Source organism: Hyperoodon ampullatus (assembly GCF_949752795.1).
Source record: "Hyperoodon ampullatus genome assembly, chromosome: 3".
Taxonomy (NCBI): domain Eukaryota; kingdom Metazoa; phylum Chordata; class Mammalia; order Artiodactyla; family Ziphiidae; genus Hyperoodon; species Hyperoodon ampullatus.
In genome coordinates, this window is record NC_136916.1 from 57387539 (window position 1) to 57406026 (window position 18488).

An 18488-nucleotide genomic window follows, 5' to 3' on the forward strand; every position below is an offset into this window, starting at 1 on the left:
ATTCAAAGACAGAACCATTTGACTCCTAAGCCCCAGCACTTTCTCACGTGCCATGATGCTCCCTTCTCTAGAGGAAATGAGCACAATCTTGGGTTCCCATATTCCAGCCTAGGCTATGGCCATCCTCACCTGCTAAAATCCTACCCATCCTTCAAAACTTACCTCAACCCTGACCTCTTTCATAACAATAATACAAGCTCACATTCATTAAGTGCTTATATCCAAGGCGCTATTATAAGTGCTTTACATGCATTATCTCATTTAATACTCATAGCATCCTATGAGATGGGTACTACTATTATATGCATTTTACAGATGAGGAAACTGAGTGAAGAAGGAGTAATTTGCCTTTTCAGCTTTCCCCACTAGCATGTGGCCTCTGCCTCCCTCCTCCCTGTCTCCAAGGCCCTCTGTAGCTCTTTATGGCCCTTCTCTGCCTTGTATTAGTTATGCATTAATGGTACTCATCTGTGTCCCCACTCCTTGAGCACAGAGGTATGCTTGTATTAGTTTTGGTGTGTGTTGACCATCTGGCTCCATCCTCTGCCCCTTATTAGACATGCTGGAATTATTTATTTAATTGAATGAGACAGTCACATGTATTGCTGAGCTGGGTCTAAGTAGTCAAAAATAAAAAGAGTTTTCCATTGGAAAAGAAATTTGAGTCTTGCTGAAATTCTCAAATATTTTCCATTCGTGAATCCTTTCTGGAGTGTTGGCTAAGAGCCATGATAACCATCATAACAATATGTAGTCTCTGAAATGGAATTTTGGGTAGAACTTTGGGAAGAGAGTATCAAGTCAAGTGCCTTTTTCCCACTGAATCATTTAAGGGGTTGCCAGAATAGGAGTCCTGAACAGTGAAGAATACTATGGGGTTTTTTCTTCATTTTTTTGTATTGATTTTCCAGAAGCTTTAGTGTTAAACCTTGCCAGAAGTGTTGCAGAGATGAATCACTATTATCCAAAGGCCACCAGCCTCTTTCCCTTCTGACAGAAGGATAATTCCACGTGGATCAAATAAATACAGATGCGTAGTAATTAGTTCTATTCCCAGCGAGCCTATTTCCAACACACTAAAGATGTGAGCGATTATGGAACCTCACCCCAACAGCTTTTATCAATTTAAACTCCTAAACAACAGGATAGTTCATAACCCAGCCTGTTATTAATAATGCATTTATTGTGCGTAACATTATAAATTAGGTGTGTGGACCAGAAAAAGAACACCTTTTAACAAGAATAATATGATCTCCCCCCAGAAGCAGCATATGTGCCTGGCCACTCACCTGATGTACAGTCCCAAGGCAATCAAAAGAATAAGAAATCTCATCCAAGGAAAAGAAGCCTACATTGTCAGCAGCCTCCTCCACAGAGATGATTTAGCTGTGTCGGATATGTTAGACATACCCATCCTGGGCCCAGAGCCTGAACTAGCTCACTTCTATAGTACCAAGTCCGGAAGTAAACGGGTCTTTGAAAGCGCCAATGTGCCAGTCCCTCCTGGAATATATGACGTCTATAGTCACCAGCAGGTATGCAGGGTGGACAGGCGAGGCTCTGTTTAAATATTTCATATTCTCTTGACCTTATGGGAACTTTAGGTCTTCTGGTGTCAGCCCTACCCAATGAAGAATATTGTGGAATACTTGAGTTGAGTTGATGGGATCTACTTTAGGCCTTCATGTTTCAAAGTGTCTTCCTAGGGGCCTTACAGAAATTGTTGTAATTCCCAAAGTATTTATTCATTTGGATTAAGGAACTGAAGGCCCTATTCATATATTAATCTGCTATCAATATTTATTGCCTTAACATGGATTAGTTCATCAATATATTAGTTAGCAGGACCCTAAGAAATGTGAGAGTCAATTTTGGCTAAAAGGAGCAGGTTTGGAAAGCACCAGGGAGTGAGCCCTTTCTGCCGAGTCATGTTGCAAAGGGCATGTGGCAGAGGGCTGCAGATATCTGTGGCTCTGTAAAAAAAAAAAAATCCTAGCTCCTCAGGAAGTAGCCACATAGGAAGGAGGGGGGGAAAATCCCAGAAAGGGGAAGTAAAATGGCTCTAGGAGGAAAACTATCTGCTTCTGGGTTTTGCCTTGGTCCGAGTCTATGGCTATGCATTCTTCCAGCAGACAGTTGGGGCCCTAACTATTTGGAGAACTATTATATAATATTAGTCACTAAAAAAGTAGCCACTAGAGAACTAGAAATTAGCCACTTTGAGTTAGCTCTGGCAGGTGTTCTCCCATTTAACTGCTATTTTTTTTCACAATACAGAAAATAAAAGACAAAGGGATGTTTACATTTCCTAACCTCTGTTTCAATACATCTATTAACCATTACTCTGAGCCAATCACAAGTGATTCTGGGCACCCACTTCTAGGGAAACTAAAGAACTGTACACAATGAGGATGTTTGTAAGGGACAATATTTAGGGATCACGCTGCTTCTCTCAGTTGCCTGATCCTGATGCTCTGCACCTCATAGCCGCTGAGCCCCAAAACCAAGCTTTTCAACAAATCATACTTTTCAGAGACTAATTTGAAAATTTAGCTTATTAAATTGCCCCAAAATTGTTTCAGTCTTGCTAGATAGAGTGTTCTTGAGCAATACATGGGCTCATGAAGAAAGTTCCTCTTAAAGATGGCAGCGTCTAGAAAAGTCACTGGCAATCTTAATAGGATTAAAAGATAGGGGCTCCTCCTAACCTGGCATGTCCCTTCCATTGTCATTAACCTCCACTGGAATTTGAAGGTAACAGAGTGGATTGCTTAACTCTGCTTCCCTGTAGAATACTAGGCTGATAGACTTAATACAAGTGAGATGCATTTTTAAATGATACAATTTCATACATGTATATTAAACAATCTTCAAAGCCTTAAACTTAAAATATGTGCAATATTTATACTGAGTGAGTCTTGTTTTTGTCCCCATTGATGAGAACTCAGGCTGTCTTTGCTATGAAATATTTTAGAACTTTATATGTAAATTGTGGTTAAAGATGCAGGAACATTTAATGCAGTAAAGCCTCCCCCTAATACTGATATTCAGAAGTAGGATAAAAACCTCTCCTCATAGACAAATTGGATTTGAAGGGTGTCATTTCACCTATGGCATGTGCAAATTGTATCACAATAAACTAAGTTATAAATGAGGTCCATGCTATCTGTTTGGAAAATGTATGTCTAAGGTCAACAAGAATTGAAGTACTCCACTAAGATTTTTCCACATAGTGCCTATCTGAACATGTCAGCGTTTTGAATTTGCAGATGGTAATGAATCAATAACACTGACTTTTTACCGATATGCATCATAAACTTAAAGCTGGTGAAAGAAAGCTGTGATTATCTTAATTTAGGTTAATAAATATTCCTGGCTATCAGTTGGATTTTAGCAGTAGACATTTTTCTACTTCTGCCCTACACCAGTATAAAATGTATGGCAATTAAAAAATATATTACTTTTTTTTTTTTTTTGCAGTACGCGGGCCTCTCACTGCTGTGGCCTCTTCCGTTGCGGAGCACGGGCTCCGGACGTGCAGGCTCAGCGGCCATGGCTCACGTGCCCAGCCGCTCCGCGGCATGTGGTATCTTCCCGAACCGGGGCATGAACCCCTGTCCCCTGCATTGGCAGGCGGACTCTCAACCACTGCGCCACCAGGGAAGCCCCATATTACATCTTTTGAACAGAGAGATTCAAATAGAAAATGATAAATGTTTGGCAATAGCATAAAGTCATTGGTTTATGATTAAGTAATTTATTTATTTATTTAAAAAATCCAACTTGAGCACAGTGAGCATTTCCTGTTTTGTTCCATAAAGTAACCATGCAAGTTCTCTTTCTGGCATGTGTTCCATATGAAATATTGATAGCTTTGGTTAAATAATCAAAAATGATGATGCCATTTTAAAGCACTGTTCAATTTTCACTTAAAGATAGCGCATAATTCTTTCCAGTGGTGCAGTCTTTACAATACTATTGATCCTTTTCATTACTGTATGGGATTCATCAATAGGCACCCATTTATAGGATTCTCAGAAGCAACAAATAATAGGATTTAGAAGAAACAGATAATAATTCTGTTAGTAGTTGAAACTTCCAAATATACAATACCTCCAAACATACAATGAAAAAGGTTGTGCCAGAACAACTTTCCTTACACTGGCAAAAGAATTTTATTGGATATTAACAGTCCAAAGACCATTTCTACTTCTGCAATGTATGACCATAATACAACAAATAGAATCTATCTTCTCAACACAACAGTAGAAAAGAAGGGATGTAAACTTGGAAGGCACATTTAAAAAACCTTCCTAGGCTATGCTCATAGCCATATGGTGTGTAGACCAGAGTACTTGTCATTTAAACACCCAAATTATCCACAGACACTACTTGATAATTAGGGAGCTAAGACAATTTCATTTTCACCCTAATTAAATACCCCATGGTTGCATGGGGCTTCCAGGGATCCCAAGTATGCCTGTTTTGGTATCACTTCTACACTGCTGCATAGTGTAACACCCCCAGGAAGATTTGCTGGAAAGACACAACTCAAGAGAACAGATTGTGCCTTTAATCAAAATAATTTTAATCGGGCTTCCCTGGTGGCGCAGTGATTGAGGGTCCGCCTGCCGATGCAGGGGACACGGGTTCGTGCCTCGGTCCGGGAGGATCCCACGTACCGCGGAGCGGCTGGGCCTGTGAGCCATGGCCGCTGAGCCTGCGCGTCCGGAGCCTGTGCTCCGCAGCGGGAGAGGCCACAGCAGTGAGAGGCCCGTGTACCGCAAAAAAAAAAAATAATAATAAATAATAATAATAATTTTAACCTTCCAGCTCCAGATTTCAACAGAACTATAATCTCGGGTTCTTTCACACTCTTTAGCTTTAAAAAATCCATTTGGTGAACAAAAACTTATCAAAGGTGAAGAGAATAGTGCTGCAGAGGCCTCCTTAAGCACAGACCATGGCCAAGAACAACATGGGGTAGGCTCAGGAGAGAGAACGCTTAGTATTGTTTTTTCTATGAAGTATAGACTGGAAAGTTGGATGAGAAGACCAAACAAAAAAATCATTTTGTGATCTAATGAGTTATTTTTCACCAAGGCTCTACTAGAACAGTATTACTTATAATTAAGTAATCTTGCTATAGACTTTTGTCTGATTCAAACTTATCCCAAATGGCTTGTTGACTGTTTGGAAAGTTGCTTCTCTTGCTCCTCACTTCCTTCTCCACCTCACCCTTCTCCTCCACCTCTCTGCAGGTTGAGATGGGCAGCACAGTGGAGAAGAAATGGGCTTAGGTATTGGACTCAGAGCAGTCTGGGTGGAGTCTCTGCTCTGCCACTCAATGCTGTGTGACCATGGGCAAATTATTTAAATTAGCTGAGTTTCAGTTATTTATACATAAAGCGGAATTAATAATGATGTCTACCTCATAGGTTTTTATGAGTATTATGTGAAAAAACTCGGGAATTCCCTGACGGTCCACTGGTTAGGACTCCATGCTCTCACTGCCAAGAGTCCGGGTTCAATCCCTGCAGGGAACTAAGATCCCACATCCTACAAGACACGTGGTGTGGCCAAAAAAAAAAAAAAGAGAGAGAGAGAGAGAAAAGAAAACTCATATAAAGAGCTTAGCCAAAGGCCTAGATCCTACTGAGAGTTCAATGATGTTAGATATTATCATCATTATTATTACTGTGATATTAGAGCTTGAACTTCTATCCCTGAAACATTCATGTGACTGAGCCTGGTTCTTGAGGGAATAGTTTCAAATAAGATGTAGGATAGGTGTGTATTCCAAGAAAGTTGCTTTCATGAGTGTTTTATCTCCTTTATCTGTCTTGTACCTACAATACACATAATACACTTTGTCAACTGACCGGCCGAATGAATGTATTTCACGTACACTAACGAGGAAAAAATTAAATGCTTTATAGACTAGAACGTTTAAAAGCTCAGCAAAGCTCCAAACAGTTAAAGTTTTCAAGACTATAACTTTTTACAATCTTGAAACTATAAAAAAAATTGAAGAATAAGTAAACACATAATTCTCTGAAAAAGGAAGAAAACAGTATCAAGATTCAATTAAAGATATTCACAGGTTTTTTCCTTTTGCCTTTAAAAGCCAGCAAATGATAATTTCATAATTTCTCATAAATAAGATTATACTTTTAAATATGTCTTTAGTCCCACTGGTGAGTGGTTTCTTCACACCATATACATATATATATACACACATACATGTATCACATAAAATTTCTTCTAATCTGTCTTAATAACTAGAAGAAAACCGAATGAACAGACTGTTTGAAATAAAGGCACATGAGAAGTACCACAACTAAGTTAACACAATAAGAAGGAATCCAGGAAACTAAATGTTGCTGTGTCTTTGGCCCCACAGATAATAGAACAGGTGAGTCAGCTGGTCATTGATCACCTGGAAATCCAACGCTGGCTCTTTAAAATGAACGATGAGTTTGGAGGAAATGGGACTGCATTTTGTGACATTCCTTCCCACCTAAAGTGCTACAAGTGGGTCCTAGAGGAGAGTCAGAGATACAGCCGTGAAGACTGGAGCAAGAAATGGGCACAAGTGAGTGTTTGATGGTGACTTAAACCCGAAGTGTCTGTGAACAGATAGGAGATAAAGCAAAAGGCTCAGCTAGAAGATAAGGCACTTTCTTCTAGACTCAGCTGCGTTACCTACCAGCAGTGAGACCTTAGGCAAGTTTTTTACTTTCTTTGGCCTTAGTTCTTATATACAAAGTGAATGAGGTTGATTAGGTTATTTTAAATGTTCCTTCTTGGAGCCCTAAAAGTCCTCAAATTGATTATGATAATTAGGAAGTAATCTTTTTACCATATTCAAATAACATTACAAATCTAATCATTTGCTATAAGTGGGTCTTGATCATATGCTTCTAACAAGTGTTGTTATTAAGCTAGTTGTATTTTATTATGAGAAAGAAATTCTATTAGTGAATGCTTGTCACCTGGAAGCTAATGTATAATAGCATTCTGTCAGCAGTCATATGTTTTTGAAGACAATTCAAGAAAATTTATGTAACTGCTGGTGCCTGTGAGATGTTGAGAAAATAACGCATTCCAGCAAGAAAATCTCCCGGCAAGAACTGAATAGGTAAAAACTCTTAGCATATGAGTGACGTGTACAGATTTTTCCACACAGACTGGTGGAAGGATGAATTGTACAACTTCTTAGTCTGTTTCAAACTTGCTTAATAATTAGTTTTATATGGCCTCATATATGAATTATCCCCACCATTCTAAAAGTTGCGTCATTTTGCATCCAGAGACCTCGACTTGCCTGGCTTCTTTTAATCCCAATCTCTGTTTTGGCTGAGCTACTGGTGAAAGCATAACTAATGAGGAAAATTCAGACGCAAATTCCCTTAACTGATTCATTCCCCACCGATGTCTGTAGTAGTGGGCTCTGCAGTGATTTGCATCTGCTTTGAGCATCCCACTATACGAGTATATGAATCAAGACACAAGTGATAGAAAGGGAGGGGCACACAAGAGAGAACCCCATTATTCTTGTGAAAGTGAAATGACGAATAAATCTAGAGAATAGTCAGAAGAGAGAGTTCCTTTTGATAAATGTTACTGTTCTCATGATCTATTCTGGGCTTTTCTTCCCCCTCCATCAGTGAATGGACTAAATGCAGTACTTGTCATGGCCAGCTTTTTACGTATTATTTAAAGGATACCAAAATGAATTACTCTTCTAGAAAAAATAAAACAGGGAAAATGTATTTAATTTTGAGTCCCATAGAGGTTTCTCTTGTGTTCTCCTTGGACTAGATTTTGTTTCATCTTATATAAAAAAAAATTTTAAGCAAAACTGTAGAGATTAGACCATGAAAAGTATGACTTTTTTAATCTAAAAGACTGAAATGTTAGTGTACAAAGTATTTGCTGGTCTCAATATTTCAAACCAATTTTCATAAAATCCTCCTGACACTAGACTATGATAAATTTGAAATGTTTGACTTTAAGTTTTAAAAATATTTAAAATATTAGCATTTGGCTGAATTGCATTTAGAAACCTGAATATATATTATTTAATTTCAATTATTTTAAACAATACCGTTTTAAATTGTCACCAAATACATTTGGCATTATTGTTAATGTTGTCAAATGTGACACTTTTGAATAATTAATAATCTGTCTAAATCTTTTTTTTTAACTTAACAAGGGAAAGATCATTATTATGAAATCTTTTTACACTCTGAGACCTGTGCTTGGCCAGGGTGTGGTTAGAAGCCAAAAATAAAAATAAAAAATAAAGTAGTTCTGAAGAGCTTTTTTTTTTTTTGTAGGAGACCTTTGATATCCTTTTGCCTTCAAAGTGAAATCGCATTCAGAGTGGAAGTGAACCACAATCTCCACTGAGTGTAGCTATTGAAAATTTAGGATTAGAATTATCTTTTGTTCCAGAAGACCATCATAATGGTGCTCATTTATACATCAAAACATTACTTTATGAGCACAGGCATGTTTTAATGTCCTATTACAGTTTGTAGACCTGTTTCTTTTGATAATGAAGATGTTGTGTCATCAAGCCTAGCCTGGCACATACAAAACATACGCTGGCAGGTTATTAAAAATTTCAGCTTCTTGATGAAAGACTATCCTGCAGGCTAAGAGTCCAGAGAAAGACTCCATTCTGGGAGAATTATTAGAAATGAGAATATGACTGTAAGCACTAAACTAAGTTAATACTTACAAATAGCATCATTTGCATAGCAGTTTATGACATGATACCATGATTGTTCTCATTGGTATGTTGTAGGCAACAGATGAAAAACAGTGCTGTTTATGGGAGTTTGAACTGTTTTGAGAGGCCCTTGCATCTTATGTAAATATTGGTTTTAGATGTAGGCATGATTCATTGTAGACTCAAGGATCTAATATAAAGATCATCTTTTTTTCTACCTATCTAATTGAGAATGTGAGTTATTTGGTTGCAGTTGAGACTTGAAACAAAGTCATGGAATCAACAAATGCTAAAACATTGAAGTCACATTTTAAAAATCAGTGTTGACATGTAGGTGATTTAAGGAAAAGCAGAATGTTATATGATGGCCACAACGAAAACAGCACAACTCTCATTTTTTTCATGGTGGCTTGGTACCAACCTTACTCTCTTCATCCTACCAGCTAACAAAACCTACTTCCGCCAACAGGTTCCAGTAAACTCACTCACTTAAGTACTCAATGCTTGTTAAGGTTCAGTGAATCTACACATGTGTGCATGCTCCAAAGTCCCCACTCCCCGGTCGGGGGGATTTCATTTAGTAGGAGTAAAGGCTTAAGCAAAGACACCTGTAGGGGAAAAACCTTCCTGGATACTCTCACATAAGACAGTGTAGGGAGACCCAGGTAGACATTTGTTGTGGTACTAGTCCTTCTCGTGCCTTTTTCTTTCTTTCTTTTTTTAAAGGGTAAAATTTCCCTCCCTTGCTCCTAGAAGATTGGCTTGGTGGTAGTGAGGCCTGGTGACACTGCTTTAGAAGAGTAGTTGCCAGAATACTGGACTACACGTGAGACTTAGCATATTGTAGACCCATGAATACACTATAAAGTCTTGACATTTCCCCATATTTCTTAACAATAATAATAATAGAATTGTACCATTGCCTATTTGATCCACGGTTGGTTGATGTGGAACCTGCAGATATGGAGGGCAACTGTGCAATGCCATTTTATACATGGGACTTGAGGAATCTTGGATTTTGGTATCCATGGGAGTCCTGGCATTTCAGTACTTTATGTGAATTGACTCATTCAATCTCAGAAAAAAAACGGAAGTTTTTACTCATTTACTTCCACACCACTTTGATACGGAAGGTACTGTCACTCTGTTTACAGATGGAGAAATTGATGCTTGGGAAGTGCAGTGACTTGCCCAAGTTCACATAGCTAGTAAATGATCCGCACCTAGTTTGGAACACACATCCACTCCTCCTGGCCCCGTGCCCTTGCCACACTGAGCTGAATCCATTTAGAAAAGACCCGTTGTTTGAAAGCCTTAGAGTAGTGTTCTCCCTCAGGTCCCTGCCGTTGTGGCCTGCTGCCCTTGTGGCAGATTGTCTGCTTTCTACAGAGACTTGTGGGAAACACAAACATCCTACAGCTATTGCTCTCAAATTTCTTCACTTTCCTTTCTGAAAGGAGAGCTACTGTCCTGTTGCCAGCAGGCTGAGATGTAAGAGGGCCATTGGTACACACACCTCATAGTTTCAGAGAAGAGGCCCTGTTGGGGGGCCTGTAGGATTTGGCTTTGCAACCTAACTGCCTCACATACCTACTTATGTGCATGGGTGAGGAGAGTGAGTTTTAGATATCACCCTTTGATCGTTCATGGGGGTGACAAATTTTCAATGCCTTTCTCAACTTAGTACACTAGCAAGATCATTTTAGTGAACCTGTAAATTCTCACAGAGCTTAGAGTAAGTAGCCTATCTTCACAATCAGACATAGCATTAAAAATATAGTGAGTTTTTAAAACCCTGTTTTTTGGATAAGCAACCACATATTTTGTTTGTTTTTAGTCTCCTGTTCCAGATTGACATGTAAACTTCCTTTGAAGCAAAATGAGGTTTGGAATAGGCTAGTATGAATAATTGAACATTCAGGATAAGTAGGAGGTGGCCTGGCTTCGTGGGTTCCATAGCCTAGGCACACGGAGGATACTCGGAGGGAACCATGGGCAAATCACTTCAGCTCTCCAGGTCTCTATAGCTTCAACTGTAAAGAGAAGTAATATTAGTACCTCTCTCCTGGGGAGGTAGTGAGAATTAAATGAGATAACCTTTGTGGATTGGCTACCAATGTACTTAGCACATAAGACTTCAAGAAATGCTACTTGTTATTAATATTACCATAAAATTGCATTACAATTAAATTGTAGGTAATATTGAACAAGCACATACAATTTAATCTTTTTATGGTGATTCAGAAGGTCCTGTAGCATCTTGTAGGCTTCCAGAACATTGTTCTATGCATCAATTATCATTACGTAGGATTGTGGCTGTTGCGGATACAGAATGTTGACCAAGTTGTGCCTACCCAATGATTTACCCAGATAATGCCTTTAAAAGAATAAACCTTGACAGCAGCCTGGTTTCTTATAATTTGAAAACAGAAAATAATTCCAGTTATTTAAACTTCCTACATGTTGTATAAAGAGGCATTGACCTGATAAATTAGAGATTTTTCTGACCACAAGATTGAGACCCGGTTGTTTCATTTTCTGGTTCCAGTTGGTGTCTTTTCTAATTAGTGTAGCAGCACGTCACCGCAATCATTGGAAAGTCTTAGTCATTTACATATTTTTCCTTATCTGTGAAAATGACTTAGAATGTTTTCTTCCAGTTCAATGGCTATTTTCATGAAGCTGCCAGGGTTGGGTGTGAGGTGCTTCTCTGTGCCTGAGGAAGATGACAGGAGAAGGAAAATTGCCTCCCCAAGTTAAATGAAAGCTGGGTCCCCCTTCTGAGGACCTATAATAATCAGCTATACAAGCTGTTGGTTTGTGTGTCCTATTGATTTAATATGCTTCTAATCAGTACATAAAGCTATGGGCCTGCAGTGTTAATTTTTCATATGCTTACAAAGTACCCTTTGATTTTCTGTCACACGTTAATTACAGCGTTTTGCCATTAAATAGGAAGCTTTGTGTAAACTAATTACTAGGTAATCATTGTCTACTGCAAGCATGCTGTTTGTACCTTTTATTTTATTCTAAAAATGCACAGATCTCACAGTCTGGAAACCCTCTACCTTCCAGCCATTAGCTCTCACTAATTCATAGCATTATTGTGGTGAGAGTATAGGAGTTGTAATTGTTGTGGTATCAGAGCTGTTAATTACCGGAGTAAACAGTTGAAATGGTGCCAAGGTCTATTGTACAAGGCAGAGAAAAGGAGGTTTAAATGTTACTCCCACCATCTGGGGACTAGGGGAGAGGCAAATGCTTGAGAACAGCAGTGAGGCGCTATCGCCTCAGCTCCAGGGTTGGCGGCCATATGGATCCGGAATATTTTGAATCAATTGAATTTAACTACCAGTTTTCGCGATAACAGCGTGGAAGGACGGAATAAAGCAAAAGATGAGAGGAACAAGAATTGGTTATGTTTTCACATACAGAAGTCCCTACTGGAGTTCTTTTGGAAATATCTGCTTGAAGCCACAGAGCAGGCACAGATATTTGGAACAGATTCAGAGTGGGTTTTACTCTCCTCTGCCGGCCACTGCGCCATTTGCTTCTGGTCGTCTGTCCTCCATGCCCCTTGGTGAGAGAGGGATGCCCTTGAGAAGACCCAGACTTTCGCGTAATTGTGCCAGAGCAAACAAAAAATCCTCACGTTTGGAATTCACTGATTTACTACCCTGGTATTTTAATAAGCAGGTCTGTAGAAAAAACAACAATACTAAATATATAATGCTATCACATCCGCCTCAAGTATATACTTCTGTACACGTGGAAATATCAAAGAAGGTACAGAATCCGATTAAGAAAGGCAGATGCTTGCCCATTTATTTTGTATAAAATTAAAATATAAGTCCTCCTGATAGTCTCCCATTTCGGTCGACAAATTCACCCCACTCCCCACTACTTGAATGAAAAATCAAGTCCAAAGGGCACATGTGTTTTCTTTTGTTTTTAATTTTCAACTAAAGAGCTTTTCCAGCATATGCAGTTTTCGCAACCAGAGATATTTCTCTAACTGGAAAGAAAGAAACCTATTGTCAATAATAATAATTATGGCCACTACCATTTACGGTTGATTTTTAAACTGCGTGGTTTCTGCTTTAAAATATTGTGTAATCTTTAAAACAGTCATATGTTTTTACTTGATGTCACTCATATTTAATATAATTGCCTTTAAACCCATTGTCCAACATTTAAAATATCTTTTAAAAAATCTACCACTTGCTGCTGTAACTACTTTTTAATATCATTCCCAAAACATGAACATATTCTTCTTTTTTTAAACCACCCTGGATTATTTATTTTTAATTGTTCTTTTAGCAGATGTTGAAGTAATTCAGAGTATAGTGTAAACAACTCCTTTAAAGAACGTGATCACAGACGACCACATACACCATGAACCAAGGGCAGTGCCTGTCGGGCTTTTATGGTGGCCGCTTTGGCCCACGGGAAAAATTTTTCCTGCTTTTGTGTATGTGCAAAGTTCAAGTAAGAATTTCAAGAAATGCTTAATCTTTATCTATTGAAACCCCCAGCATGCAGCGCAACAGGGTGAGCCTAAAAAGAAAATCATGGCCCCCTGTGGAGAGGGGAAAAAAGAAACAGCAGTTGAAGAGCCGGAAAGCTGAAAGGGAATGAACCTCTCTAGCGTTTCTGGTCGGGGCGAAGCAGTTGTGCTGAGCTTTGGAATGGAGGCACAACATATGTGCCTCAGTTGGACAAAACACTTCTCGAGTCAAATCAACTGCTAGGCCTGCATGTTGGTGCAAGTTGGAGGCCTGGATAATGAGGGACAGACTTCTCGAGAAGCAGCGAGTGGATAATGCTACATAAGTATGGAATTATATACCACATTTTCACCATTCTGTTTAATGAGAGCCGCCACCGCAGCGAATCACTTGCCACACAGCCAAGATGGGCCATTAGCTATCAAGGGAAAATTGTCTTTGCCGCTTTCAGCAGATGGAGCAAATATTTTACAAAGCAATTTTACATACCAAAAGCATTTGTGTGCCTTGGTAATGTTGGCTGTTTTACATTATGTTACCTTCTACAGCAGCATAATTTTCCATCTCATCGAAGGCAAAATTGGCATTTTTGATTTTTAACCTCTCAATTAACAATTAAACATGGAGTATTAAGGTAGTCCTTAAACTTTAAGTAGGTGAGGGAAGTAGTTTATGACTTGCTGAAGACATTTTCATTTTTTCTTCATCCTCTCAGCCTATTTTTGCACTCTAAAGAGGGACGATTGCTAATGATTTTAATGGAAAGGAATGAGTGCAAACCTCACTACTGACTGCAGAATGAGAGTAACCAATGCACAGAGTGATCAGAGTATTTGCTGGCTTAAGCATCCAGCATGGATTGTGGATACATGGTTTGGCCCACCCCTTTGTATCAGTTTAAAATGTTTAATATTCAATAACAGAAAATCCAACTCAAAATGACTTTAAAAATAAAGCTAATTTTTAAAAATAAAAATAAAAAATAAAGAGAATTTATTATCTCAGCTAACTGAAAATCCAGAGATTGGCTCTGGCATCAGACAAGGCTTAATCCAGTGGCTCAGTATCACTAAGGACCCAGTTACTTTCCATCACTCCTCCGTACTGTGCATAATGTCTGCTCCATCCTAAGGCTGGCTGTCCCCAGGGTCGCTAGATGGCTGCCAGCGGCTCCTGGAGCTTGTCCTTAGTCAAGTAGCTCCTAGAGCTTGTCCCTGGTCAAGGTAATAGGAAGAGAGAACATCTCACTAGGCAGCATTCTCAGAAGAGCATAAAAGCTTCTTTCTCAGAAGGCCCCAGCAAGTGTTTCCGAACACTTGATTGGCCTAATTGGGTCATGTGCCCCTCCTGAACCAATCACTGTGGCCAGGGTATGGCTTTGCTAACCAGGGGCCCATCCCTGGAGCTAAGCGTGGAGTCACTCTCAATTCTTGCATAGCTAAGAATGGGTTAGGGACAGTTCCTGAAAGGAAGTTGGGGATATCATTACCTGGAACGAGGGGACAAAGATACTAGGCAGCCAACAACAGATGTCCATTCTACCATTTGTCATAAATTTGACAGCACAGACTTAGCATCACATGTGGATGATCTAAATCTGACCCAGATGGACCATCAATGCCCACTGATGGCAGTTACAGACCCAGATCTCATCGCACTATGGCATACTGGTAGCAACTAGATTTGAATCCCAGTTTGCTACTTCATGGGTGTCTGACATGAAATGGAGATGATAATTACTACTTCAGAGACTGGCTTTGAGATAATAAATATAAAATCCCTGGCACAGACCTACCACATGGTAAGCTTTCAGTAAGAGAGAGCTATTGTTTTACCTTAAAAATAACCATAGTGGTAAAAAGTGTCCTGTGCAAGCAAAGTAACCTTCCTAAATTCACCCTCAAGCTAGGAATCCCTCCCTTCTCTCCATCTCTGTGCTGCTAGCCTTTCAAATCCTGAGCACCTTTCATGGAACCCACACTTCCCTTTGAAAGAGGCAGCAGGGGTGGTGGAAACCACTCACCCCAGAGCCAGAGGCAGCCAGAGAGCTCCTGTCTTCTCACTGTATGAGTGTAGAAGCACTATCCCCTCTTCTGTTACATGAGGCATTTGTCTTAGATGTTCCAGATGGCCTCTTTCAACATTGACATTCTTGCTTAGTTTTTCAAGTGATTGTCTTGCACTTTTGGCCCTATTCCTCCATTTAGGGATATCAGAAGGCTCTATAAAGCAGAATCATCTAGGTAGGTCCCTTGGTTTCTCTTTTGAACACCACCAGTGTCTGATGTGAGAGATTGGAGGTGATTAGCCGAGAAGTTATTTTACTTAATTCACCACTGCCGATCCAGCAAAGAAGCTTCTGAAATAAAAGGAGTATTGGTGAGATTGATATATAGAGCATTCTAATTTGTATTCTTTCTTCCTCCTTGCTCATCCTCCCCAACACACACACATGCACACACACACACACACACACTCATACTCACACACACACACTCATACTCACACACACACACACACACTTAGAATTTACTTGGGAAAGTTAACTCTCTGGAGCTTGAAGTAGCTTTAGTCATTGAGGGCAATATTAAATTGGATATGCTAGCAGCTTCCCCTGAGATATCCTGAATTTCTTTCAGTCAAATATCTCTTCCTTCAAATTTATACTTTCCTGATAGAAAAAAGAGAGAGAGCTGAGAGGCAAGGTCCATGCTTGATAGACAAGAATCTCTAGGATGCATTGGTCAGGCTGATGGAGGCCCTGAAGTTATCCTGGAACACTCCAAGGTCACGACTATCACTGATGCACTCTGAGGGGTAAATATGGATACTGGGTGACAAGGCTATGCAGTGGCACAGATGCGGCTCAGGTTCCTCCTGGATGGGAATTGCTCTAGAGCTGTTAGCTCCACGAAGGCCAGCAGCTAATGTGCATTGCCAGAGCCAGTGCCATCATAATGGAATGAAGATCTGGAATTGATTTTTTTCAAGAAGTGTAGGGTATTTTTCTAACATTTGTTTATCACCCATGAGGTCTAAGCTTTCCTTTCCACACCTCCAGAGTTGTTAGCTCTAAACGGTCTGCTCCATATGGGTGATAAACTCTCTGAAACACTAACCAGTAGTCTATCACCTTGATGTGCCTCATTGAACTACTCATTTCATAAGTATGTAAGATAGAGAATCTGTGCCCCGGTTGCTGGCTTGTAACAGATATTCTATACACACACACACACACACACACACACACACACACACACACTTTGCAAGGGTGAAGAGCAGTGGGGAAGAAGGCAAACTAGCAATGGTTCCCCCAACTCCGTTGTTTACTGTCTTCAATCACATGTTGAAAACCACCCAATAACAGAATCTGACAACTCAGCCAGTGATCTTGCACAAGCCTCCTCACTCCAGGGGCCTCTACTTCACATCTGTAGAGCAGGGGAAATAATCCTGTGCTGGCCCACCTCAGAGTGTTGGTGTCAGGACCAAAGGAGATAATGAATGTGAGCCTGCTGTGACAAGAGAAAGTATTTTATGAATACTGTTCTGATGATTCACATGAATTTGGGGGTTTGTGTGGCACGGTTTTGTACATCTGTGTCTGTGTGCATCAGTGTGTACTTAAGCTTACTCTGAACAGAATAAGCCCAAATAGCTACAGATCTTCCGTTATCAGCATCTGCCCTTAAAGTTGTGGTAATTGTGTTCGAACTATGCAAAATGATAAACACTAGAGAACAGAAACTCCCCCCAAGCTGAGAACTTGCATCTGATGTCTCTTCATTGGAACTAAGGCCATTCTTAGTATAATCCTTCTATTTCCTATCAGATGCTTTCAAAATAAAGAAATAAATTGAACAGTTAATACCTCCCACCCCATTATTCCTCTGCGTATCTTTTTCTTAGAGAGTTCCTCATGGCCCCAAGCTGCATCTGTGTGCCTCAGCATCCCCTATCGAATGTCGCCCTGCAAGTGCCTTCACCCCTGTACTTCTCATGATGGGACACAATTTCCACAGCAGACTTTCCTCTAGGAAATTTACCCCCTTGCTATGGCTTTGTATGCAGCGCAAACGCTGTAGATCAAGGCAGAATGGCTGGCTTTGTAAGCAGAGGCAGTGAGGGCAGCCTGACACAGTGTCTAGATGCCTCTTGCAAGCTACAGCCTCACAAGTTAATTATTGGCCCTCACATAGCATGTTGCATCAGAGGTGACACTTCATAAATGTCACCTCATTTATCTTTCCAGTGCCCCTCAGAGGCCGGGAATCTCATAAAATCCACCCAGGAAGAATTGGTGCTTCTTAAATAGTCATCCCCCCAGGTGGTCCCTGAGCAGCAAGGAGGGAGCCTGTTGCGAGGTTTCACATTTTCCCTTATTCTGTAACTTCAGCTCTTCGGGGCTGGGTCCCTGTGTTTATCACCGCCACCACTCAGTCCACAAATATTGAGTGTTCCCTGTGCCGAGCGCTGGGGAGCCTGACCTCAAAGCCACTGACCACGCCATTAAGGAGCCCCCGGGGAACTGGAGAGCATGGGGAAAGGATACCCCACAGGGATGGCAGAGAAGGCTTCCTGGGGGAGGGATGACTGGAACTAACTCAGAGGGAGTGAGGAGCAGTCAGCTAGGTGAGGCAGGGGAGGAAGGAAGGCGGAGGAAAGACACTGAGCCAGGGCAGTTTGGGGCGAGACTGAAAGCCAGAAAGGAGAGAAGTGAGGCTACATTAGGAATCAGAGGCCAGGTCACAGAGGGCCTTTGTGTGTCGTACTGAGGAGTTTTGACTTAATCCTTAAACAGATAGAGATCTAGTTTCAAGACTTAGGTGGCAAAGCTTTCACATACTCCTTCATTATCTCACCTCCATCTCTATGTTCCCCGCACCCCAACACATAAACACTCTTTTTCCTTAGTTCAGTTAGGCCTGACATTCTGTAATTTTTTTCCTCAATTTTTTTTATTGTGGTAAAATACCCATAACATAAAATTTACCACCTTAATCATTTTTAAGTCTACAGTCCAAAGGTATTAAATACATTCATAATGTTGTGCAACCATCACCACCGTCCATCTCCATAACTCTTTTCATCTTATAAAACTGAAACCCTGTACCCATTAAACACTAACTCCCCATTCCCCCTCCCCCTGACAACTATCATTCCACTGTCTGTCTCAGTGATTCTGACTAGTCTAAGTACCTGTCATTTTCTGCATGAATGAATGAATAAATGAATTAGTT

At 40.2% G+C, this 18488-nt stretch overlaps 1 protein-coding gene across 1 annotated transcript in view; it reads left to right on the plus strand.

Moving 5' to 3' along the window:
* The window catches only part of IQCH (IQ motif containing H), a gene marked incomplete at both ends in the record, with an annotated part of 219690 nt that overhangs the window by 144114 nt on the left and 57088 nt on the right, over positions 1 to 18488 (plus strand). Inside the window, one exon of the mRNA XM_079701075.1 lies at positions 6404 to 6595. Coding sequence (XP_079557201.1) covers positions 6404 to 6595 — 192 coding nt within the window. The remainder of the gene's footprint in view (positions 1 to 6403; positions 6596 to 18488) is intronic.